The sequence below is a fragment of the Thunnus thynnus genome, chromosome 11 (genome assembly GCF_963924715.1).
Source record: "Thunnus thynnus chromosome 11, fThuThy2.1, whole genome shotgun sequence".
NCBI classification, from domain to species: Eukaryota; Metazoa; Chordata; class Actinopteri; order Scombriformes; family Scombridae; genus Thunnus; species Thunnus thynnus.
The window spans coordinates 24,823,762-24,851,058 of record NC_089527.1 but is presented as its reverse complement, the minus strand read 5'-3'; the positions used below and the strand labels follow the sequence as shown (position 1 = coordinate 24,851,058).

The 27,297-nt window shown below is 39.0% G+C and overlaps 1 protein-coding gene across 5 annotated transcripts in view; it reads left to right on the top strand.

Moving 5' to 3' along the window:
• The window catches only part of nalcn (sodium leak channel, non-selective), a 79,989-nt gene that overhangs the window by 15,512 nt on the left and 37,180 nt on the right, over positions 1-27,297 (top strand). For 4 of the 5 annotated variants that reach the window (XM_067604056.1, XM_067604057.1, XM_067604059.1 and 1 more), the window contains 7 exons: positions 672-823; positions 2,651-2,793; positions 3,100-3,204; positions 7,483-7,569; positions 20,382-20,513; positions 21,807-21,974; positions 25,693-25,884. In XM_067604056.1, coding sequence (XP_067460157.1) covers positions 672-823; positions 2,651-2,793; positions 3,100-3,204; positions 7,483-7,569; positions 20,382-20,513; positions 21,807-21,974; positions 25,693-25,884 — 979 coding nt within the window. Of the gene's footprint in view, positions 1-671; positions 824-2,650; positions 2,794-3,099; positions 3,205-7,482; positions 7,570-20,381; positions 20,514-21,806; positions 21,975-25,692; positions 25,885-27,297 lie in introns of those variants that run through there. The other variant, XM_067604060.1, reaches the window with a different exon arrangement.

Here is a 27,297-nt window from a genome sequence, read left to right as displayed (position 1 = left end):
TTGGTCTCTCATTTGGGCCTCCATCTATCTCCCCTTTGTCATCAAGAAAAGGGATTTTTCTTTGATAAGACACAGTGGTATTATTCAGCCCAGTATAATTAGCTTTATCGGGATTCACCACTATGCCTCTGATTGCCCTTTGTGATAGTGCAATAAATTATCCCTTCTGATCCTGTACCCCTTAATAAACAATTTGGATGAATGTCTGGGCAGCCAATTTGAAGGCATTCATTTTCATTAGAGAAATCAAGCCGCTCCTGGAATAACACCTGTGGCTAAAAGACAGGGAAATGGGGAGGAGGGGCAGTGTGTGTATGTACTCTGTATGTGTCAGGCAACATTCATTGTTTATGTGTGCATCTCATGCTTGTGTTGTTGTAAAGGCACTCTGCTACTACTTTTTGAAAACTGACTGTACCTCCATGAATGTTGTCATTCAGTACATTTATTATTAATAACAACATTTGAATCAGTAACTGGCCAGCTATTTATTTGACCCCAAACATACACTCCCTGATGTACGTAGTGCACTTTTAAAATATCTACAATAAGCTGCAACCTTTACATTTACTTATATTACAGTATATATATTTCCTCTTTTTTAGTTGTTAATTCCAAGTATCACATGTTGCATATTATTTAATTCATGTTTTTTTTTCTCTTTTGGTCAGTAATGTGTCATGGAACAGCTTGGCCATCCCAGACACTCATTGTTCCCCCGATGGGGAGGGCTACCAGTGTCCTCATGGCTTCAAATGCATGGACCTTGAAGAACTGGGTCTCAGCCGACAGGAACTTGGTTACAGTGGCTTCAATGAACTAGGTATAAGCCATACCCATAAACAATGCACTCAAACATATTACACACAAACATAAGTATTTAAAAAGGTACATTTACAATGACCATATTTTGAATGTAATTTAGTTTCCTTTTAGTGAAAAGGAAAGTAACGGTGGCTGCAGTGTAGACCTCCATGACCTCCATGATATGTTGATGTACTCCATCTATAGGCAAGGACAGTAATTGTATATGACTGTAAGTGTGTATATGTGAGATTTTAGGTAATATTTTATATTTCACTGTTAGAGGAATTACCTGTGGACAAGTGAATATATATATTTTTGATACTTAGACGCACTTGTTAACACATGCCTGGAAAAGCTTAAAGTCATTTATTTTACAGCATCAAGCTGAACTGAATGAAAACAGTGACTCCAAAAATAACAAAAACAGTTGTAGAAGACACAAATGCAAGAATACACTAGCTGCTGCTCATCTTTAAATCTACGTTCTGTTTGTGAAATGTGGAAGAATGACCCTGTGTGATAACGTGAGAATGAAAGTGCTGTATATACCAGCTTTGGTGTGAAGCTGTGCCATTCAGCAGCATCCTGCATTCTTATCAGCTAAATGGTGCTCACATTCAGTGTCAGTACACAGTGCAGAGCCCCTAATCTTTATATAGCCGTGAAGGAGAGTGTGAGCTTCACAGTTAACAGTAATTTAGAAATTATAGACTGGGATATGGCAGATTCAATGCAATGTACAGCCTACAGGTCAGGTATTGATCTATGAACACACTTTATAAATGTTCATGTAACTTGTAATGTGAAGCTTAAATGCATCATATACAAACCTTTCTTTTATTATTTTGGCCTTTATTTTTAAGAAATATTTCTTAGGAAGATGTTTTACAACAATGCTACTCATCTCGCACAGGGGTGCTTGTAGTACCAAAAACCTCACATTTGACAAACTCAACAAACAGCTTCTGTAAATATAAAATCACAGTTGGTCACAATGATTCACAGACTTACTGACAGTTTGAGTACAGTACTTGTCTGTACCAAAGATTACCCACTGATCTATCTATCTATCTAAAGAATGAGACATTCACAAAAATACAGTAACTTTGGGATCTAGCCCTGAATCACAGAGGCCCTGATTCAGAACTGTTAAGATAATAAGCTTAAAACAGTGATGTAAAGTGGTTAATAGTTGAACTAGTCAATTACACTTGACAGCTGCTGTCAGTTGCTGGTCACCTGTCTAAAATGATCTGATGCAATGAGCAATATTTTTTATCTAAGGAAAGACTCTCTAATCTGGTTGTGTTCTTGAATAGCCAAAGGAAACAGTCCACTCTCAGTCTTTTCAAAAATTAGAATAGTATGGAGTGGTGTTTCTTTCCCGATTTCAACCTCTTTGGCCAAGGGATAATAGTACAGACAGTTCATTTGCAGAGAGCACATTAACAAGAAAACAAACAAAGTTTCATTTTGTAGTTTGGCGGTGACAGTGACAAAGACATGCATTACAGATCATTTGTATAGATTAATGAGTCTGCCAAACAGTTTGAATTCTAAGTTTTTTCATTATAAAGAAGGGAACTATGAGGATACCAGCTGTCTGTATTTTTCATCCTGCAAGCTGTCAGAATGTACATTAATTATAGATGGAAAGAGAAACTCGAGGTATTGTCTTTTTGAAAGGCTTAGTCTGAGGGGAGCCATGGTAATTGATATGAGGCTCACAGGCATCACTGTGTTAAGCAAAGAACTGATACTAACACTTGTTTCTTCTTTGTTTCAATCTCTATTTTTCATCTGACTGTACATTTCTCTGACTCTTGTGTCTCTCTTTGTTTAGGTACAAGTATCTTTACTGTGTATGAGGCTGCCTCACAAGAGGGTTGGGTGTTCCTCATGTACAGAGCCATTGACAGTTTCCCTCGCTGGCGCTCCTACTTCTACTTTATAACTCTCATTTTCTTCTTGGCATGGCTTGTCAAGGTTAGAGCCAGTGTTTGTCTTTCTGCACTTTATCATAATGCTTTCAGCTCCCATGGCATGGCAGCAGGGGATTGTTGAACACCAATAGGTTTTGGTTAATTGACATCATCTTATCTTTCACCTTACAGACATAACTATTTCACCTTGTTAGTAGAATGTTTTCTGGCTAATGAGAGAATGTATGTCATGTCTGGAATAGTAAAAAGAAGCAAAGAGATGGACCTGCATTCAGTCATTTACTTTTAATTAACACTTTTCTCTCCCACCGCCTCTGTTTCACAATCTCTCTATCTTGCTTTTTTACAGAATGTGTTCATTGCAGTCATCATTGAGACATTTGCTGAGATCAGAGTGCAATTTCAGCAGATGTGGGGCTCAAGAAGTAGTACCACCTCTACTGCTACAACACAGGTAGAACTATCACACTCAGGCGCACACAGACATACAAGCTGAAAAAGTGTGACAAGACAGCTATGTGGTGCCTTAATCTGAAGTGATTATCAACGTTGCTTGTCCCTGTTCTTGCAAATAAGTCTAGCAGGTTCTAGGTAGGCACAGGGCTCATCCAAGATTGTGCCTTTTCACTGAATCTGTTCGTGTTTTTCAGTGACAGAATCCCATGGTGCAGCCAAATGATAGAGTGTCTGCTTTGGTGACTTCAGGATTGTATCTCTGTCTTTTGATGATTGCTTAGTTCTGTTGGCTTCATCATACCATTACCAGCAACATGCACCAGGCAGGTTCATTGCTGAGTTTGAAACAGTTGGGATGAAAGTCAGCATCTCCAAGTTTGAGGCCAATGTATTCTGCCTGTAAATGGTGGTTTGTCCTCCTTTATTTGGGAGCAGGTTACAGACTTAGGTGAAGGAATTCGAGTATCACAGGGTTTTCTTCACAAGTAAGGGTAAGAACGAATGACACTGACAAGCAGATTGGTGCCGCAACACCAGACTGTTGTGGTGAAAAACAAGCTCAGCCAGAAGGTTAAGCTCTTGATTTAACAGTCAGTGTCTGTTCCAGCCACTCTTAAAGATCATGAACTCTGTGAAGTGACTCAAAATACCAAAACCGATCGAAAATATGTGATTGAAGATACAAGTTGGCAATATTAGTTTATGTTAAAGGATGTCTGGGATCACCCTCAAGGACAAGGTGAGGAGCATTTGAGGTTGTTTGGGCATCTGATCAGGATGCCTCCAGGATGCATGCATTTGGAGGTAGTTTGGGCATGTCCAACTGGAAGAAGACCCTGGGACAGACCCAGAACATACTACAGGGATTATCCCTTCAGGATTTTATCAACTTTTTTAAGAAATTACTTCTATCTCAGACAATGTTTAGCACATCAGAGGTGTCTAGGAAGGTTTTGATGACAATAAGCTTATTAAAAGATTTTTAGACAAAAAAACGAATAATTTTAGGGCTTGAGTTTGTGCGTATGCAGAGGAGAACACCAAAATTTTAAACTCATAAAGGACTGATTTGGGTAAGGGAAAAAAACTGAGTTTTTGGAGTTTCATTCTATAAATACCCACAGATATCTCACAAACATTCAGTCCAGACAGCACATATTTATTTTAGTGATTAGCATTGACTTGACATGTTTTCACGTTTGAACATTTAGCTCTTCTGCAAATGTCCCTTTAGGTATGAGAGAGAGTTGTGACTCTGATCTCAATTAATTCTTATTTTCATGTGACAATCATTTGATTGCCTCTTGCACACATAGAATAGAGTTATCTGAAATTTCCACAGAGGGATGGGAAGTGGGTTTGAAGCAGGGAAAATCAAGAGAAAGAGAGAGAAAGTATTTTGCAAAAAGTATGATTACATTACAGTTGAAAACTGGAAAGATAATGAAGCAGGAAATCAGAGATGTTATTTGTTTCAGAGCCTAATGTCTTTAGAATTCACAAAGATATATAACATTATAGTATAAGTCATTGTGTATATATAACAGTAGCCAATTAAAACACTGATAAATACAACAATAAATTTGGTGGATGGATACATGTTTCTGCATTTATTTCTGTTATTTCGTTTCTACATGTATTTTGCAGATGTTTTGTTGATTGAAAAGAAAAGCTACCCTTGGTCTGACATTGAAGCCTACCAGAAGTTTGGATTGTATTTGTCAAGAATCCAAATTCCCCTTTAAGCATTTGACATCTTTAATTGTAATAGAGTTGGCCGGGTTAGGGTTATTCCCTCTCAGTGTTTGAAAGATTACATCTTGGAAAGTCATGAAACTAAAACTTGTATTACTCCAGTCATGAAGGAACCCAGGCTGATGCCACTGGCATGCATATACAGCTATGACCTTGAAAACAATTAGTCTTTCTTGCCATTATCAAAAATAATCGTCATGCCCCAATCTTTATCGTAGATGGGGGGAAACTAATTAGCTGTGGTATAACACTTAACTGTCAGTCACAGAGGCTGAAACAATATGTTCCCTTCCTCACTTTCCCTAGAGAGGAAGGCTGGTATAAGTTGGCCCTGGGAGAAACAACCCATGCCACACTCCCCAGTTATTTGACTTTGCTCTGCTGTCTCCAGATTATTCAGGCTTTTAAAATAGATTAGGCTGTAAAGCCTAAGTATCTTGATAAAATGACAATGGATAAATCCACTTTTGTTTCATCGATCCAGTTTTTTGTCCTGAAGTTTGATTGATGACACTGAAGTCTACTTGGCTTGTCTGCGGTTGAATGATATCAGCTCTCTGTGTTTGACATCTTGGTTGTAGATAATGTTCTCCTCGCCATGTTATATTAAAAACAAGGTTATAAAAACTATGGATTGGGGACCATGGTCTTGCTAGGATGTGACCAAATGTGACACTGATGTGAGAGGCATAAGACAAAGCTGAAACAGAGTGGGAGAAAGTTATGTAATTAAATAGTATAGTGACAAATAAAGCACAGTGGTTGAAGGATTTCTTCATGTAAGAGGCAAGCAGCTGCTCTTTGTATTGGCTGTGTGATGCAACTGGTGTTTTTTTTTTTTTTCAAACTTCACCAACCTTCCAATGGCAATTGATTCTCAGAATTGTGTTGTATGTCATCCCCATCATTCCAGAAACAACTAATGTTACACAGTGATTTAACCCACTATCTAGTGCATTGAGAAATGCCAAGTGAATGTAGGTGACATTCATAAAGCAAAGTTGTTTTCCATGTTTTGTGGAATTTTACCAGCCCATTTGTTATATAGACTGTCAATTGCATAATTTTGCAGAACCTGTATTACATGGAGTTAAAATGGCAATGTCTGATAATATCAGCTTACGACAACCACTGAATGGTTATATTGTTAAGATGAGGGAATACTGGTTATGGCAAAAAACTATGATTAAGACATGGTTAAGAACAGTTTTATCATGTCAGAAACAATGCCATTTTAAGCTCATTTGGGGCTACACCAAGGTAAGGTAACTAACTGACATTAACATTTGGTGAAGTTAACTCTTAATCTTCGGATCAACATCAAACATGTGAATTGGATGTAAAGTTTCTCCTGCAGAGGGAGACAGGGTTGATCTTCATTTGTGCCATCAGGAGCTGGCTATTTGTAAATTCAAGCTTAGCCTAGTTATAGCGGAAGTGTTTACTAAGTGGAGATTTATGTATCACTAAATTAAAGCTAGTTTTACCACACAAACTAGTTCTTACATAGAGTTTAGTTACTAAATATTTGCTCTTACCAACTGCCAGGTGTAACCGTTGCATAAGCTAGCTGAATTTTAACCAGCTGACAAACTAACATTAGCTTGCTAATATATGACCTGTTTGGATTGAAGAGTAAAAAAGGTATCAAGGAATAGGGTTGACATATGTGACCTAGCACTTAACATTACATTTTAATGCAAACATTTGATTTCTTAATATATATTTCCTTCTCACTGTAAACTGCATAAATACTGTTAAGCAGTAAGTAAGTCGTACGTACATTCACAAAGGACTGTCAGTTAAGTTTTATTATATCTTTTGGCCCCTAAAACTGTTGAGTGACTTCATGTTTACATAGTTGGTTGCTTCTTATTGGAAGGAGCTACAGATGTTAGACACTAAGAATTTAAGAGAGACTTGGCACACAAACTTTGATGGATTTACAGTTAGCTGGTGCAACCCATTCATGGTTACCCTTCTTTCTGAATACTAGGCCAACCAGCCTGTGTTTCTCATATGTAAGAATTTACCGTTTTTGAATTCAGTCAAGCTGCTAGAAAGCCTCTTCAAAACAATCTGAATTCATAGCCCTGTTATGGCCACAGCCTTGTTCTTGCAACATCTGTAACACTGCTTGGTCCAGTACACAGGAGTGGAAGGGCCCACAAGATAATGCTTATGATTGAGTTGTTGTGTTGATGATTTAGAGGGATGGTTGATACTCATCAATGAGCAAGCTGTCTGGTGTGTTATTGGTGTTATTACTGTTGGTTTATTTTTATTTCTAGTGTTAGGTCCTTAGGCCTACAGACTGTATTTAGTAGCTACCATGCTGTCTTGTGTGGCCCTGAATCTGTGTTTGTGATGCCTTCAGCTTTTTTTGTGGCCACAGATGTTTCATGAAGATGTAGCCAAAGGGTAGATGTGTGTGTTTGAATTTTGTCCAGTGCTTTTTTAATGTGTGTGTGTGTGTTTTTTTTGTGTGTGCTGCCCCTCATGTGCTGTCCTTGTGCCACAGATGTTCCACGAAGACGCTGCTGGGGGATGGCAGCTTGTAGCTGTGGATGTCAACAAACCACATGGCCGTGCGCCTGCCTGCCTCCAGGTAAACACGCTACACAATTAATATGCTGCTGATGCTGCTAGTGTAAAATGTCTCTCTGTCACTCACACACATGCATAATTCTATGAAATATGTTTATGACACTTTAACATGCATCTTTTCTGCTTCTCTGATAAATTACTTGAAATACAGAAGCTGAGCTGTGTGCCTGTGTGTCTACAGTGTGCATGTGTGTGCTGAACCATTCTTATTTAAATTTCTCTATTGATGTTCAAATGGTTTGTATTAATAGAGAATCAGTAATCCTCATCCATTTAACAAGTGCCACGGATGCACACAGTATCACCTCATTGTTTTCACATTTGTCTGTATCTTCAATGGCTGTGTCAAATGACTAAATGATGGGATTTTAAATGAGGGGAGGCTCAGGTTTGATGTGTAGAGTTGCACTAATGATGTTGCTCCAGTGATAAATGAGTTTTAAATGACGTCTACATGATGGACGCCACTGTTGCCTCGTGGTCGGTGTGATCCAAATGGTTGGGCTTTAAAGATAAGCTGAAAGCAGCGGGTGTTGCTTACAGCTGGCCCACTGTTGATAGCGGTGTGGTGTAAAAGGCTGGGCTCTTGCTGTGAGAGACTGCCAATGGAGTCTACAGCTACGAGAGGGATGATAGCTGTCAACAATGCTGTCATGAAGAAAATAATGCTCCAAAGCTAAGCTTGAAGAAGGCTCACACACAAACAGAGTGAGAAAGAGAGCACAATTAAAAATAGAGAAATGGGGTAGTGGAGAGGGAAAGAAATGAGAGAGAAAAGAGAGAATGTGAAATATGCAGTATTCCCTTTAATGCATTATGTCCCCCTGAGCCTCATCATCAGTTGGAGGAAAGATTTAGATAGAGGGATAACCAGAGGGATAAACACGGCTGACTTCCCTCTGAGCCCTGTGCTCTATTATATGGAACACCCAGACTGCTTCATCTGCCTCATTCGCTCACACCAAAATAGCTATTATTGTCATCTTGTGCCAACAAGAAGACCACTTCTGACAGAAGAATAAAGGGTTAACAGATTAACAGAGAGAGGCATTAGGCCATGTTCAGACCAACAATAGCACTGCGTCAAAAAACACAGTTTCCATTTCAATGAGACTCCTGCTTTGGCACAAGGGGGTTCCCAATGCTGAGGGCTCCCATGAAACAACACAGGACCATCTTGTGAAAAAAAGTGGAACCGGGCTGTACTTTTGTCGCAATATGACATCATTCAGCAACGTACTGTGATTGCCAATCAAATACATTCAAGCACACATTGTTGGTGGATAATTTTGTAACATAACTGGCATAATTCTGCTGTTTACCTCATAATAGTCGAGTAGAAGAAATGATTGCCGTCATTAAAACTTTCCAGAGTTATAAAATCTTCTAAAAAAACACTGCAGCGTTTTGCTGTCCGATAGACCGTAAAACTTATTGATGATCTGATCTGATTTCTCATCTCATCTTCTCACTGGTACTGTAGCAACATGTCCACAGCAATGCAGACCCAACCTTTTTTTTTTCTTTTTTTTTTTTTTTTTTTACATAGTACTATTTAAAGTCTCATCGCCTTAAGGATACAGGCTTGCGCAGGGCCGACTTCTTGTGAGACAGACCAAGTTGCAGTGTTTTAGTGGGTCAGAGTGCATAACAGCTCACACCTCCATCACATGGACCGTTACAGCTCTGGGCAATGGCCCAGTAAATGTAATAGATGTCTCCTGTCAAAGAGAGCTTGACACATGAAAAGCACTGTAGAAGAAAAATTTGTAAAGGAATAATCAACTTATAATTCTTTCTTCATAGTAATAATATTGAAGTATACTGTATGTCATAGTAAAAGGTTCAAAGTGGGAGAGAGGTAGGTAAATGAAAAAACACATTATTAAGATTACTATCAAGATTACAGATTAAAAGATTATTTTTTGGCATTTTTGCCTTTATTTGACAGTCATTAGTGAAGAGGCAGACAGGAAACAAGGGGAGAGAGATGGGCATGACATGCAACAAAGGTCCCTGGCTAGAATCAAACCAGGGACGTTGCCGTTATGTGGCATGCACAGTAACCATTCAGCTACTGTAGAACTCTGTGGATTCTACAAATTCACTCTAAAAGTAGAGTATTGGCATTAGATGATTAAAAATTACCCAAAGTTCAATGCCAGTGTTACATGTACTCATTTACATTACATTTATTCATTTGGCAGGCGCTTTTGTCCAAAGCTATGTACAAATGAGGGTACAATCCAAGCTACAGTAGATCAAGGAGAAGCCTTTGATAATAAGTGCCTTTACACTCATTTAACACTCACTGTTATACCTGACACAAGTGCCACAAGGCTTGCAGGTGTGTTGAGTAACATGTCACTTTTTTTTGAGAATCGAGAGATAGGGAGAGAAAGAGTGTATTAGGTGAGTGAGTACTCTCAGAAGACGTAGGTCCTCAAGCTATTTTTGAAGACAGAAAGATTCTGCTGACCGAATCAAGTTTGGTAACTTGTTCCACCATCGAGGGACTGTACAGGAGAAGAGTCTGGATTGAGAGTTCCTGCCTTGCAGTGACCGTAGGACTAGTTGCCATTCAGTTGCATATCATAGTGAATGACAGGGAGCATAAACCTGAATGAGGGAGCTCAGGTGTGTGGGTGCTGTGCTATGCTGTGCTAGTGGCCACTCTGTGGGCGAGCATTATTGACTTGAACTTAATGGGAGCAGCAACAGGGAGCTGGTGGAGAGCAATGAAAAGTGGAGTGACATGAACTGTTTTTGGCTGGTTGAAGACCAGATGTGCTGCCGCATTTCGGACCATTCGATAGTTAAGGCGGGAGATGACCACTGCTTGTACAAGAAGTTGATCGACATACTCAGTCAGATCCATTTTGAGATATCACTGAGGCAGACTGTGATCTGCACTGAGACAGCTGGTTCATCTGGTGGGAATAAAGCTGGGTGTCATCAGCATAGCAGTGGTAAAAAACAAACAAACATATGAGTGCTGAATGTTTGCATTGATTGTAAATTGTCTTCAGTAAAATTGTCCATTATGAACATAATTCTGAGAGACAGGGATAATTCTGCTCATAGTAATCTTCATTTGTCCCATCTGGTTACACTTCCTTTCTGAATACCAGTCTGGTCTAGCAGACAGCCTGTATTTGTCTTGTTACAGACGAGCGCCTGAGAGAGCCTGTTCACCACAATTGTGTGAATGCATATATGGCAATGATGAAAGGTTGGACCAACCACAGATCTATAAGGATGATTTAATCCAATTATTTTACATATTTCTTTCTCTCCTGATCAATTATGTAGATGATCAATGAAATGGTTTATCATATATTACTGATCTTCATTATCCACCACAGCAGCTTAGATTCATATCCCCTTTAAAAATCATTCAAAGTGATCCTATTGATTATATGACATCACCCAAAGGATTGCTCAATTATATGCTCTTGCAGGTATGTCAGTGACAATAAATTCCAAAGAGGTTTTCACAACAAAAAACCCCCAACATGCATATATTACATATAGATTGTTGTGAGTATTCACTGTAAACAGAGGCAACTTACTACAGTAGCTAAATATAGGAACAGTGTATATTACAATGTATTTGAGTACCATAGTGAAAATTATTTTTTTTATAATTATTTGGAACAGACTGAACATACAAATGGACAGCAAAGTACTGAAATTATGCTGCAAACATGGTAAATATTTTTCACTTTTGAAAAATATTGGAATCCATTATATACAGTACATATATTAAAGCTGACCACAACCACTAGTCTCTGTTTAAGGTTTTCCAGCCATCTTTCAAGCTGACAGAGGATGAGTATTTGGCACTACAGTTCTGATTGGGGTTGAAATGCCACATTAAAGTGCTTTAGTTGTTATCTAAATTTCTGCCTACTTGAGCACTCAAAGTGTCAAGCGTGAAGCAAATAATCATCAAGTAGTGTAAAAGTTGAATAACAATGAGAGTGACTTTGACATACATCATGCAGTGGTTAATTTCAAAAGTCATCCATTGTTTGTAGTTGTCAATCACACACTGACAGCATTTTGTGGCATGTCAAACCATCAAACTACTCTGAAAATGTTTTGATTTTCTGATGGTGTCAGGAAACCGCCAGATCTAACCCAGCTGTTCCATTCAAACCACAAAGGCCTGATCATAGATCACAGAGAAGAATTATAAGTAAGGCAATTTTTAATGTTTTTACAGATTTTCAATTTGGAAAAGGTCCATGTTGTCTCAGATACACACTTTGTAAACACAAAATGTTTACCACTAGTGACTCGAGAATAAAGTGATTGTAACTGTGTTGCGACTGTGTTGAATTAAAGCATGACAAGGACAAGCTCTGAATATGCTTTGACTAATAGCTACTGGAGAGAACAATTAAGAGAAAGCAAGAGTCCCTCCACCTCATTAAAAAAACATTGAAACTTGAGAACATTTGTGCTGCAGATGGTTGTTTTATAATCTGAATTTCCACACATAATTTTGCATTATTAATTTTTATGTGTTGTTTATATTCTAAATAAATACTCATTTACCTATTTTAAATCAAAAAAGAAAATAATGAAAAATGAGTGGTACTACTTTGTCCAATGATAAGGAAAAGAACATACAAGTACCATTCAGTCACTGTAAAATGACTTAAAGAAAATGACACAGTACATGGAAAAGGGCTAGATCATGGTTTCACTAACTAGAGTACCACTACACATGTACATAATCTGAGGATTAATCTAATAACATGTTATGGTGGAGAGTAGTGTGCACCTGTTATGTATGTGTTTTGACAGAATGGGTAATATTGTAATTTTTTTCCAATCATTTCTGTTGTTTGATGCTGTAATAGAGAAGGCCTATCATACCGCAGCTGTATCATTTGATTAATGATGGATATCCCCTTTTCTCTTCTGTCTAAAACATTGCCAAACACCCTATTTCATTGCTTGAGCAGTGCTAGCTGAGTAGACAGGTAGAGTGAAGACAGGCAGTGAAGATTCAGCCTGCAGGGCCATCTGCGAGTGCTGAGGAAGTGAAGTGTGAGTTTCTGTTCTGCTCTGCCTGGCTCCAGAGTAATTGGCCGTCAAATGATTAAAATGTTTCAGGGCTGGCAAGTGGGTGCTATCTACAGACAGGCGGCCTGTGTGTGTCCTCCTGTTTCTCAGCTGCTAGCTCACCCATACCTGTCGGATTGTCTTTTAAACCACCTGTATGTGTCCGGTCATGCCTCTGTGTGTCTGACTGTCACCCCGTTGATCTGCCCGTTGATGTCTGTCCATTTGTGCGTGTGTGTGTGTGTGTCAGTCTGGGTCCGTCTGGGTCCAAGGGGCTGCAGCAGTTGGAGATAACACATAATTGATTAACCACCTGCTCTTTTTGGAGACAGAGAGGAAACAGCAGCTTCCCCCTCCTGAGGGGCTACGAACCGAAATAGCCCTGCAAACTGGGAGCCTCGCCGCATTCCTCCTCCGTTCTGACAGTTGTTTTTCAGTGTTTTTATTAATCTTACAGTGACAATCCTTAACATAGTCTTTATTTGGATATTCATCTGTCACTGTAAGCCATTATTGTTATGTCTTTGACCTCCATTTCCCTATAATTACTTGTCAGTGAGTGTGGACAGCACTGTAACAACTTTATGATATTCTATAAAATTTTCCCTGGACAGTGTTTTCTTGCTGAGCTGCTTTGGAGGGATAGTAAAACAAAAGGGAAATTTCATACTAATAAGATTGTAACATATAACAGATTGTACTGTAATGGGGATGCTGTATTTTGTCCCCTGTCTCTCTTACATCAAAATCACATTAGGAAGAGATGTCTACTAAAAACTATTTAATTGTTTTTAAGTGTTGTTTTAAGACAGACAAGCAGCTTTGAAACTGTATGACAGCGTCACTTACAAATTCTTTTGATTCTTTGAAACAGTTGTCACGTTTCTATTGATTTGATATTCAAAGCCACCTTTTCATCGAATGCAAAATTCCAGATTAATATTTTCCGACATGTTTCCCTGTAGTTTAGCATGAAATATATTTTTCATGTTTGGAAGCAGGTTTAAATGCATGGAATTGTCAGTGGCTTTTGGTGAAATTGCCTGCATGTGCCAGCTGGAGTTAAAGTTCAAGTACATTCATTAATGTCAAAATGTTTTAGGCTACATTTAGGTTAATGTAGCAGCCTGGTTCTTTCCCTACAGACCTGGTCTACTAATTAGCCCCCAGTGCTCAACCATACCATAATTACACTGCAGATTGGAGCTTTGGCTGTTATAAGCAAAAATAGAGGGTGACATTCTATACAAATGTACACAAATGGATTTAAAAATTGAACATGTAAAGCTGCAATTGCAGAAAAACATTTATGCTTATTATGTAAATACATAGAATAACCCTAGATACAAATTAAGGAACTAAAGTCTGTTAGAGGATAATTAAAAAAAGCTCTAAAATGACCACTATGGGAAGGAATGATAAATGTTACCTACTTCCTATAATCCAGGGGGATCCTGTGATTAATTTAGTATCGCCTTTTTGGCGATGAGCAGCTGATGTTGCTCATTCCCGCTGTTGCAGCCCTCTGTCTGCAAAGTTAAATACAAAGTGATGGATAACCTAATATCTCACTGGGGGGTACTGAGGTCCAATGAAAGGAACACCTTTTTGACCTCTCCCTCCCAAGCCAGAGGTTATTGATTCTCTGGATCCCTCCTTTTTCCCCCTCGCCACTGATCTTTGCCCCACGGTTCTTCCCAGTGACACCACTTGTACCATTTTAAGCTCACGCACACACATATGCACAACATATCAAGGTTAAGGTCAGTTTGTCTCTTTGTGGAAGGAGAAGGAGGGCAGAGAGAAAAGGGAAATTGGCTAGAGAGGAGGAAAATAATCACAGTGAGAAGAACATTTTTCTAAAGGGTTACAGTGGAGAAAAAAAGACAGCATTAGGGCATAGAAGGGTGGATATATGTGGATAGGGGGAAACGAAATCACCTGTAAGAAGGAAGTGAACAAGATGTGACCAGCCCTCTGAGAACAGGATGACTGAATCAGATTGTGTATTCGGTCTAGGCTGCAATCAGCCAGGAGCACATATAGTGATATACGCTGAAATGAAATAAACTATAAGTCTATAAGGAAGAACCAGACAAGAAAGGGAGGCAGAGGTGGCAAAGCACGGTGGATGTTATTAAGAGTAGGAGGGCGCAGACAGGCAGACCATCATGTTTTATTAAGGCCTGTTTTCCAGTCTGAGACATGAGTCAGCCTGCTTTAGTCAGGGCCGTAATAAGCCAAGGGGCTCCCGCTTCGCTAGATGTCCAACCCAGCACGATTTTACACACCCACTGCTTTAGCCAAAAGCTTTAAATTAAAATAACTCCGTTGATACCACAGTTAGCCATGAGTTAACTATACTGTTCAGCAATTTGATGTCTGAATTAGCTTGTCTGTTCTGCATCTTTTCATTCAGAGTTTCAGTGGGGGGAAAAAAAAAAGCCCTGATAAGACTCTGATTATCATGATTTGTTTATTCGTTCGCCAACAAACGCGGGTGAAGAGATGTGAAGCAGTCTGTAATCCCACTCAGTTTCTTCTTAATCTCAGTAAACAAGGGAGAGAAAACTGTAGCAGAGCTGGTGCCAGAACATGGCCCAGTCTGTCGGTGACAATTCCTGTGTGAATACTGCTATATCCTGCCAGCTATGTGCACATGTGCTACACTCGTCTCATGTACCGGCGGAAAGAGCATTTGTCCTCCTTGGCATTCTGAGTGAACAGACGGAGTATGAGGAAGCAGTCGTTGGTCTGTCAGTCTGTTTCTCTGTCTTGGTTGTGTTACAGTTGCAGCCACTGTCAATGTTCCATATATGATGTAAATATCCCCGTCCTCCAGATGATTGGTATGCTTATTACCAGCGGATCATGGTGGGACACCTCTTATGAACACAGCTGAACATTATCTCACCTCTTCTGTCAGATGGCAGTTTATGTCACACTGACCAGACAGCCTTTAGAGAGGGAGGCTTTGCTGCACTGTTTAAATTGACTGAGCATAAATTGGGTGATAAAAGAACTCAAGTACCCACACAAGAAGCCAGAAGGCTTGATGAAAAGAGAACTGGGTGTTTATTTATTTTTATTTTTTATGTTTTTCTTTTTTTTTTTTCCACACAGACTGCACTGTTTCCCCAAATGCCAATTTACATGCTGCTTGAAATGAAGTCTATTTATCTAAAACACCATTTGCATACACAATTTCTATCATGCACACTCTGTTGCAGTCAAGCAAATTAAAGCTGAGTACATGTTGTATTTTTCAGAATGTACTGTGTCATAAATTAGAAATTAATCAATGCTTTGCTATCAGACAGAATGATGCTAGCGTTCCCTGTGCAAAATGCGAAAGCCACAACTTAATGTGCGGCTTCTGCTTGCTTAAACTCGACTTTAAAGCGCGCGTGTGTGTGTTTGCATGCATGCTTGTGCCTGTACACAGTGAGCACCTGGTGTTTCAAAGACCCAGCCAGAGGCAATACAAATAAATAGCATCCATCAAACAAGTGGGAAAGGATTTCAGAGACACACAAGCTAAGAAACATCAAACGGCAGGGGAGAGCCATCTTGTCCCACAATTGATGGTGTTAAATTGATTCTGACATCTTGAGGCCATATATGGTGTGCCAGTGCCATCAGCTGCAGCTCTGCCATTTTGCCTTGGGAATGACATGAAGAGCATTATCTGGTGAGGTGCACCACATCTTTAGTCAGTTTGAAAAAATGGGGTTAAATGTGTGCAAAAGATGAAAAGTTTATTCTGTGGCAGAGCTGGTTGTATCTCCATATGTGAGAGGTTACAAATGAACACTACTCTCCAGCTAGATCTCCAGCATTTCTTAGTGGTGTGATTCCCAAAAGCTGACAGAGAATACGGGCAAAGTCAGGACCTTGAGAAAATCAACCGTTTCATACGCGCAAGCATGTACTTTCTGTTCTCTGTCAGTCTGCCTCTATCTCTCCTGCTCCCTCTCTCACACATTCACAAACACACTCTCACACACACACACACACACACATACACACACAACTCCGTTCAGCCAAAACACCCATGGGGGAGAGCGTCTGGTTGCTGGAAATGTCAAACTGCTTTGTCACGTCCAATCTCAGTCAGGGAGACTAACCACTGTGTGTGTAGTGTGGGCATGTGTGTATGTTCTGCAAAAACACCCAGCCCCAAGGCTAGCAACTCTATCGATCAGTTGAGCTTAAGAGAATAGCAGGAGTTCAGATCTGTGAGATAAATAAATGGTATGTAGTGTTTAATAATGAGCTGATGAGATATCAAGACAAGACAAAATAGGAAGAACAACAAAATAAAACAGTAAAACAGAAATATAAGAGCAAAAGAGCAGCTCATTAAAACTAGCAAAAGGCTTCACGGGCTTCTAGAAGTAAATTTAAAAGGTGCTACAGATTTAAGTTTCCTGCACTTGGTAGCTGGGTATGTAGAGGTGAAACCAGCCATGCCCTAAAGCATAGCCTGCTTTATCGTCAAATTTAAATTAAATACTGTACCATAATTCACAAAATGAACATCATGCTGTATTGAAGAAGACTTGAAACTAGCGATTGCTGGTCATTAGAGAGAATGCAGGTTTAAGGCACTTCTGCATCGGAACTACCTGCCCTACCACCCCTTTGAAGTGAGGATTGACGAGTAATGGTCCCTTTTTAAAACTGCATACGTGTTCTGTGATTTAGTGGATTACATTGTTTGTTAGTTTCTTCCACAAATGTAACCAATGACCAAAAAAATGATACAAAAATGATTTATATGAGTGCTTCCTGATCTGCTCTATGGTTAAGGTTTATTCAGGCAGTTGGCATACAAGCAGCGGACTCCCATGTCAAAGTCACACATTTTGTTCACCAACCACTCGACTTTTTCAGATGACAGTTTGTGGTAATATAAGAATCATTCTACTGTACTTCCTCCTTTGCCATGACAGACAACAGTCAGAATTTGCGTGAATACAAAAGTGACTTGTCAGGTAATTGCAAAAGTAGGTTGTTTTACATGTTTGAGCAAACAATCAATTATTCCATATTTGTGGTGAGGAAGGCCTCTCTAAAATTAAAATTGGTTATCACAAAGATGTTAGAACAAGAGCACAAACACACACACTAGACTGTATCCACCTTTTTTTTTATATCCAACTCACACGCTGGTCTCTCTGCTTCTCTGTTTTCTTCTTTTTACACCTTGTCACTTCATGTAATTCACTCGCAAGTACAAAGTTCAGATAATTTTATCTTCATCACTTTTTTTCAAATCATCAAATATGATTGCAGATCAGACTTTCTAGACTAGTTTGTACTGTACTTGTATTTGTGTGTAGGAGGGGAGATGGCAGTGGTCCCATTTTCCTGGGGCGAATTTGATCTTTCCAGAAATGCTGCAAATACTCTTCATCTGTCTTAAAGTCTTCCTCTCATTTTTCACTTTTTTCAATCCTTCCTATTACATGCAAGTCTTTTTTAGGGTGAGTGATTCTACCCACTCACAAGCTGTTCATTCTGCTACATACATGCAGTTAAGGGCTGTGATCACATCTGTCACATTGTCCCCAAAAGAACACACAGTTACAGTGTTTGTCTAAATGAGGGGTGGGTATTTTGTCCAACTCTGGCTTTTTTTTGTAGTTTTCCTCACATTCTTACAAGTCATAGCTGTTTCCATCCTGTGATGTTGTTGTAGGCGTTCAATTCCACTGCTATTCCCACAAGAAATAACATACATTTATTGCCTCGTTCTGTTCTTGTTTTCCGGCTGTTTGAATACACACTGATTTTGCTGTCTGGGTGGATGTTTCTCCCAGCAACCAGTGAAAGGCTCCTGATTGCTTTGAATTCCGTGCAGTTTAGCTGCTGGCCCTCTTTGCCTGTTTCCACCTCTTTATATACAGCACAGCCTATGTTGGTTGGCACCTCCAGTAAGAAAGAAACCGTGTCTATGCTACCACATATATATAGTCTTGTTCTGACTGTCTATCATCTGTCTTCCAGCCTGTATCTCTGACACTTCTATACGTTTCTGAAAATGGTTACAATGTAGTTTTTATCATGGGTTGTTTTTTCTCTATGTTTTTTTGCTGTTACCTTACTAGGTTTTGTTCACACCATATACAGTATTAACACAAGTTGTGTTGCAGAGTAATTCTGGATTTGGTTTTAATAATTTCTGTGAAACAGAAATTGGTTCCTAAATTGGTTAAGGATGCCAGATCTTGAATGAAACACAATGTAAAACCATTTTTAGCCTTTTAGTTATGGCCATTGTCTTTTAGCTGTTGTCCAAACAGAAGAATTTGCACTTGTGCAGACATGGACAACAAATTTACAAATTTATTTAGTAGCTCTTTATATATATATATATATATATATATATATATCAGTGGCGGCTGGTGACTCAAAAAATTGGGGAGGACAGGAAGAAAACCAACATGGAATCTTATAACAAACCGCATCAAACTATATCATTGTCTCAACTGATGAAATCGGAGGGGTGGGGGGCAATTTTATATGCCAATAAAACAATTTGCTTGAGTGGCGAAAAGGCTGCTTCTTTAAAGACATTTAGCATATACATATTGTCTCTAAACAAAGAAGTGCTCATTTTAGCCATGGAGTGGATCAAATGTGTCATTTTACCAACAAAGTGAAATTAAAATTTTTAGTACTGTTCTATTGTGACAACAAATTTATGTTCTCATCAAAAACAGACAACATATCACATGATTTACACGTGTTTCCTATGTATTTTCTTAGTATACAGAAATATATAAAGTAGCACAAAGCTTATAATGTGATAGAGGTTCAGATCAGCGCCTAATACAAGAAAGATTGAACACTAAAAACATTCACAGATCTAAAAGTGTAGGTTCACATCAGAAAGTATTAATGCATGTTTCAAATACATGACTTACACACTCTGATCTATGTGGATGACATACAAAATATAGTCCACAAAGCTGACATGTTAACATTAGGGGTGTTAACATGAACACAAAACTCACGGTTCGGATCGCATGGAGCTATCTACCGCTGCTACTCTGCCTTACAGTGGAGAGAATTGAAGATGACATCTGGAAATCATCATTGGACCAACTCAATGTCAATATTACATTCTGGTTGTTGATTGGTAAGGGAGGACGTCCTCCCTTGGAGCATCATTTTACGTGTCAGAGCCAATCACAGGTTAGCATGAAAAAAAATGAAATACATTAAATCCAATGTAAGAGATCCCGCCCTGCGGAGGACAGCAGGCACCTGTCCTCCTCTGTCCCCCACTCCACCTCCACCAATTGCGCCCCCCCTCCCCACCACTTCACACACTGCACTGTAATGGTTTATTTCAACCAAATATTCTTTTTTATATTTTGATCTCCCCTTTGCCTCTCAAAAAATAGAGGAGGATCAACCTCCTCTGCCTCTATGGACCAGCCTCCACTGATATATTGATATATATATATATATATATGTATATATATATATCAGTATATATATATTGATACCTGCCTGTCTGCCTAAGTTACAACCTTCAGTCAAAATGGAAATAACTTATTTCAGACAATGCTATACTTTGTTATCATGGTTTTGCTGGCTCACAACCAAACTAGAATCTGATCAAGTTCAATGGGAAACAAATGAACGGTTGCACTCCTACTTTGCTTTTTGCCTGTTTTGTGCAGTTTACATTGATTGCAATTGAACACTGCTCTGTTTCCACAGCAACTGATGCGGTCCTCTGTGTTCCACATGTTCATCTTGAGCATGGTTGCTGTGGACGTCATCGTTGCTGCTAGCAACTATTATAAAGGCGAGAACTACCGCAGGCACTATGATGAGTTTTACCTGGCAGAGGTGAGCTGTTTTTTTTTTATTTCCCGCTTTTTCTTATCGTTCCAAATGTCCACTCCAAACCCTCTGATTTTTTGTAATATTAAATTAATTTCAATGGAAGCCATTTGACCTGAGATTATATTTAATTCATAAATTCATACATTTACGATACAAAAATATTATGAGATCATGTTTGTGATTGTTTCTTATGTTAAAATATGTAAAAAAAAAAAAACAACAAAAAAAAACACAACTTTTAAGAAGATATTTTTCTCTACAGTTGATGTCCTTATTGGTACATCCTATATGGGATTGTTGTGGGATGTTATTAATAGGCATTTAATCCTACATAATCTGAATGCTGCTTTATTTTGCCTAGTCCATGCCACATGATCACATGATCCTGTCCATGATCGCATGATGCAACTAGGGACTTTAGGATATGTTGACAAGCGAGGATAGTTTATAATCCATACATCTGTTTATGCATTATTGTGTAATAATGGGCATTATACATTTGCATTCATTGATTAAAGGGCTTTAGTACATTTGTTCGTTCTTTTTATATTACTGTTTCAAAATAACCACACAACCACATACACACATACAGTACAGGTTGGTTTGATGTCATCAGTATGCAGCTGGTAAAGCGCCAACAAACACGGCAAGGAATGTGTCCACCTCCCTCTTCCCGTCCGTACCCCTCTCTCTCTCTCACGCACAGCTGAATGGAGGAGATAAGAAAAGGGAAAAAAGACACACAATATTACTTCCTCTCACTCCCCCCATCCATATCATACAGCCATCGATCTGCAGATTTGTTCCAATTGGTGTGAAGGCTATGAAGAGAAAATAGGAAATGCAGGCACTGGGTTCAGAGTTAAATGGAGAAATACACATTTTATTGGTGAGGTGCCAATTTCATTCTGCCCTTCTTACTGTATTTACCCATGCTGGTTGAAGACGTATTCAGATCTTTTACTTGAAGGACTCCAGTGTTTTAGTATTGCACTTACATAAAGTCGGGGGACTGGCAAGAGAGAGATTAAAAACAGGAAGAGCACAATCAATGCATCAGAGGCCAAGATATCCTGATGTATAGTCCCTGCTACAGGCCATGCTCCAGAACAGCAGGATCCTATTTCCCACAGCAAATCCTACAAACATAGTTCATTACACAGGAATATTCTTTACAGTAAATGAATACAGTAGTTTGCCTGTATCCACAGAATAGAATATCTTGTGCTGACAGAGATTTGTGTTGACAGGGAGTGAATGCCAACATTGATTTCTGTTTTCTCCATCCCATCCCAGGTTGCCTTTACTGTGTTATTTGACCTGGAAGCTCTTCTGAAGATCTGGTGCCTCGGCTTCACCGGCTACATCAGCTCCTCCCTGCACAAGTTTGAATCTTTGTTGGTGGTGGGCACCACACTGCACATCTACCCCGACCTCTACCACTCCCAGTTCACCTACTTTCAGGTGAGGATACATGCATATTCTGAGTTTTGTTTAATTGTTCAATCATGGGCATTTACGCCTGACGTATTCAGTGAAAGAGTGCGCATCAGGGAAAGTCCTGATCATTATGTATTCTATGTATGGAATTAAAAATGTGTGATTCCTTTGGTCTTTCTAATAGTAGTGGTGGTCTACAGTATTTTTGTCCATAAGTGCTACTTATGAGTTGGCTTTGAGCGTGTGTGATTCGACATCTTCTACCCTTTTTCATTTCTCATGTCAGAAATCAACTGTATATGTTATGACCCATGTGGCAACAGTGTAGCTTCATCGACCATCAGCACAGCCTGTACATTTTTTTTTCTTTGACCTTTCTTTAGGTACATAGCCGATGAAAAGCTCTATGGATAGTTGTTTGGGAAAGGGCATCTCAATGGGTCTTTAATGAGCCTTGACCATACAAGGTGCTCTGATCCCTGTCCGGCTCCGTCAACAACTGCCATTCACACATGTGCAATGCATATACTCAAGCAAACACATGTACAACATATATATTTCTGACTTTAACAGCATTCATGTGCACCATTATCCTGGTCACTGAACAGCATTGCATTCATGAGTTATCCAGGGCTTAATAATTTAGGGAAAATATGTAATTGTGATTTTAAATGTATATTATTATTATATATTATTATTATTATTACATTATTTTTTGCAACTTAAATTGTGATTATTTTCTAATTACTCCAGGGTTTGTCTACATAATGTCAGATATCTACTGACTTAAATTTTCACCTCTTAAAACTTATTAATGATAATAACAATAATGATTATGTGCTGTTGTTCTTGCTGATTGAAGACAGCACTTTTTCAAATTGCAACTTAAATTTGAAAATCAGTCACTGCTCAGCCCTAGAGCTATGTTGTCACTGAAATACATTAAGCAAGACATGGAATAAGCAAACATAGATAAGCAAAGGATAATGTGAAATTGACAGCTGATTTTTTGCAGTTCAGTAATAAATTAAAGAGGGCCACCTTTGACTTTATCAAGTCAAAATATGTTTTTCCTGTCTCAACAAATGTATATACAAACAGGGACACCTGGGAACAAGCTTAGAACATAGCTAAGCAACATGCACAGACCATTACAGTTTGGAAACTGTTCCAAGTCCAATCTTAATGTCAGTAGATTTTTCTACTGCAGTAATGTCATGTTCATACAAGTTTTCCTAATGCAATTAGTATTCCGCGTTTGGCTAATGAGCTGTTTTTATGGGCATTAAGAGTCTTATTCACGCCTCACTCATGGGAAAGCATTTGTCATTCACTGTCCCTGCTGATATTTTTCCCACTAGGTCCCAGTTTGAATAGGTGACATTTAGTCAGAAGTGATTAACCTTAAGGCTCTGTGCTAGAACCAGAAGTATGTTCTTGCCCATAGGAGAAGGGAACAGGCTAAACAACCATTGTTTGAGATATTTATTTAATTATTGTATATCTAGCCAAGGGGTGTTTCATTAGCCTTACCAATTGTCTTCCAGTCTGGACAAAATGTCACACGCTTTAGAGCCATACTTACAGCTTTGACAGACACACACTTGGCATATTGATTTTTAATCAGCAAATTGAACCTGCCTCTCTGTGTGTGTGTTCAGAATTGCAATGACTTGAGTAGCAGCATGATTTAACAGTTCAGTCAATTCATTCATTCAGAGAGGCAGGGCATTGTATTAGTTTTGGACCTTTCTGGTTGAGATGCACTTATCCAATTCTGGTTGTTGGTATCTGGCCAATCTGGGTTTAAAACGCTGGATAGAATATCTGTGACAGCGACAATGTGACACATTATGCAATTCAATTTTATGTAAAACATTGCTTTGTCTTGCAAGAGGCTAGAAACAGAAGCGCACACGGATAACACAGCTGGAAAGAAATTCTCTGAGTGTCATTTATAGTTAATCATAGCATTTTCTTTGGTGATAAACACGGTTTTTATTCTACCATACAACAGCAGTCTGTCATTTAATGTTTAATACCTTCTCCAGATCTGGCCCTGAGCCTGAACCGCAGTAGGGATCACCTCTGGTAAATGTTATTTGTTTCGCACATCAGACTGATCATATTCAAGAATCAGAAGAGTGTCGATTGCTTGTCTCATGTCTGCTTCACTTGAAACAGTGGCATTTTTTTTTGCACATACGTGAGAAAATAAATGTATAAAAGTATAGATGATAGTTATTTTGTCTGTGGCTTTTTTATTTTACTATTTTATATTGACAATAATGATACCCATTGAAACGAATCCAAAATCATCAGTTATATATCTAATGCAAAAAGGATCAATATCAGATAGACTGATACTCACGGTCCTATACTTGTAATCACGTCAGGAGTGAGAAATGGTATCGATGCATTCCAAACTGGTCATTGGCCATGGTGGTACGTGATCAGGGCTTTGCTGTTTAGGTAGTGCTGCACCATGCAATACAATACAAATCACATTTATTTTTTACAGTACTACTACTGGTGGTAATTTTTTGATGCAGTGGTTGTGTGAAATTGTTAGACGATACTGTTATTTTATCCTATTACGGATATATGGATTTCCTCTGTTTGGAAACAGTGGGAATTATGCTTTTTAATGAGCAAGATCAGAAATTATGCTTAGATAGACACAAACACTGCTTTTAGAATCAATTTTGAGGCACCCCTCTGATGAAATATATACAATACAGTCTTGCAATGAATAATTAATAGATTTGTTTTTGCCACTCTGGTGTGTTCCCTGTCAAAAAAGGAAAGCAGATAAGTCAAGTGTTCTTTGGTCAGGCAACATGTTGGCAGGTGGTGGCACAAACTTTAAAGTGGCATGCATTTAACAGCAATTATGATCCCATCATTTGTGATGTCTGTCTATCTACAGTAAATTCTATTGTGATAGATGTCTATCTAAGTTGTATTGACGGCATGTACTTCAATTCCCCAGTGTTTTGTGGATCTCAGGCTGGGACTGAAAAGAAAGATAAGCAAAAAAATAGTTTTGCTGTTGCAGCCTTGTATCCTCTGTGCACTACCTGTCTCATGGTTCGCCCCTTAGCCTCATAGCTTGTGTCTGTGTAAAATGGATTGTGCTCATCATGGTCTGTCAGGAGTAGAAGGTAGTGTCTTCCCATTCCATCTGTCATCATGCTGTGAGTGTTATTACTGTATTTGTTTACTGTAAGTTTTCTTTTAGACCTGCATCCTGTGTTTGTCTCCTTTATTTCACTGTATATCAAGGGAATGGAAGATGGCCATTTATTTGGCTTAGAGCGGGATTGTAAAGAAAAATCTTTGGCTAGGGGCATCACAGTGCAGAGGTGGATCAATAGCCACTCTCTGGATCCCTGATCAAACCCTGACCAAGATGCATTACCTTTTCAGGGTTGTTGTCACCACATGCAATTTAGCGACTAAGCCCTTTGACAGAGGAGAGTATCACTGCACCTTTAGCACAGAGTCAAGATAATGCTCTTTCTTTTAAAATTAATATGTTATTAATGTGCTACTATGTTTGCTTTTATAACTCTGATATTTATTTTAAACTATCTTCTTTTAAACTTCTAAACTACTAACTCCCTCTTCCTCTGGTGTGGACTATAAAACTACTGTCCCAAAGACCAAAATTACAAAAACACTGGTCACACAAACCACAACCTTACAGTTGAGATACAGTATGTGTTTTCCTTCTCCTCAGGTGCTACGTGTGGTGCGTTTGATAAAGATCTCCCCAGCTCTGGAGGACTTTGTCTATAAGATATTTGGTCCAGGTAAAAAACTAGGCAGCTTGGTGGTGTTCACAGCCAGCCTCCTCATCGTCATGTCAGCTATCAGCCTGCAGATGTTCTGCTTTGTGGAAGAGCTGGACCGTTTCACCACATTCCCCAGGGTAAGGACTCACTCGCAATGCTCCCTGTCACCAAGAGGGAAATATGCATACTTTTAAAAGAATATTGTTTTTAAAAGCTGAAATAGTCTATTAAAGAAAGATTCAATGACTGGGATAATACCTTCAAGTTATTTCTTAGATGTATTTTTCTAAGTGATTTTTTAGGGAAACTACCCCAATGAATCACGACTTGTAAAACAGTCATGGTGAGTCACAACGTCTCATGTATTCAACAGATTTTTGGTAATCTGTCATCAGGAGATTAAACAAAATCTGTTACATTCAGGGTTACTTTTACACTTATTATCTCTTTACTTAAATTAGCTTCTCTGTATTAATAGCAGGTAAGACTACATAAAGAAACCCAAATACTGCTGCATTGTAGAGCTTAGAGTATTTTCATACTTACTTTATTTAGTTTATATTGATTTCTTTCCCCTGATGCAATGCAGTTTATTTGAAAATGGTTTAAGCCAGCATTTTCAGGCAGTTATTTCGTTAGAGCCATCTGGTTTTGAATAGTCTTGTTTTCACATGCTCATATCCGGACAAACAACTAAACCATTAAGTTTGACTAAATTGCTCCAAAGACACTTGGTCTAAATGTGTTCTAATACTCAAATGATTTGCTCTCAGGGAAACATCAAATGTAATTAAAAAAGTATGTAGGTAGTCTATGAAACACACTACATGTAAACTCATATGAGCAGTTCCAGAGGGATATCTCAGACACGCAACAAGGAGGCCTGCAGATGCTGATGATGGGTCGACAGATGTGGTACCTCCTTTGATTTATAAGTGCTCATGGGCTTCTCTCTCTCTCATTAGCCGCATCTTTCCATCCTAATTTTTTTCTCCCTTCCAACATTCCACTGATCCCAGGCACAGCGGGACAGGAGAGGTTGCTCATAAACAGATGCCACTTGTATGCTGTGTTACCCTTCTGGCTGTCATTTTCTCTTTCCGTTTCTATATTGCTTGTGCTTCACACATCCATATGCATGCACACAGACACACATGCGCACACGTCGTAGTTAATGACGTTTGGCTGCCTTTCCTACTGGCTGACCTGTTGCTGGGTTTATCTTTATCTGCAGTGATTGGGATGTAGGAGTGGGTGGGAGGGGCGAGGAAGGAGGAGGCTGCTGTCTGGAGGTGAGATGCTACGAAGGAAGTGCAGGCGTGCCATTTGACTCCAGGGGCCACAGCGTCGCAGCTGGCTGTTCCTACACCTTCATCTGACCTCTAGCAAGAAGATGAGAGGGCAGCAAAGCAGATGCCTTTCTCTTGCTTCCTTTCCTCCCTTCCTGGCTTATGTTTTGAAATTTGACAATCTCAAGCTAGAAAAAGACGGTCAGAAGGGGATATGTGCGTCAGCTGTCTGATATTTGTTCTCCTGTGAAAAAGCATATT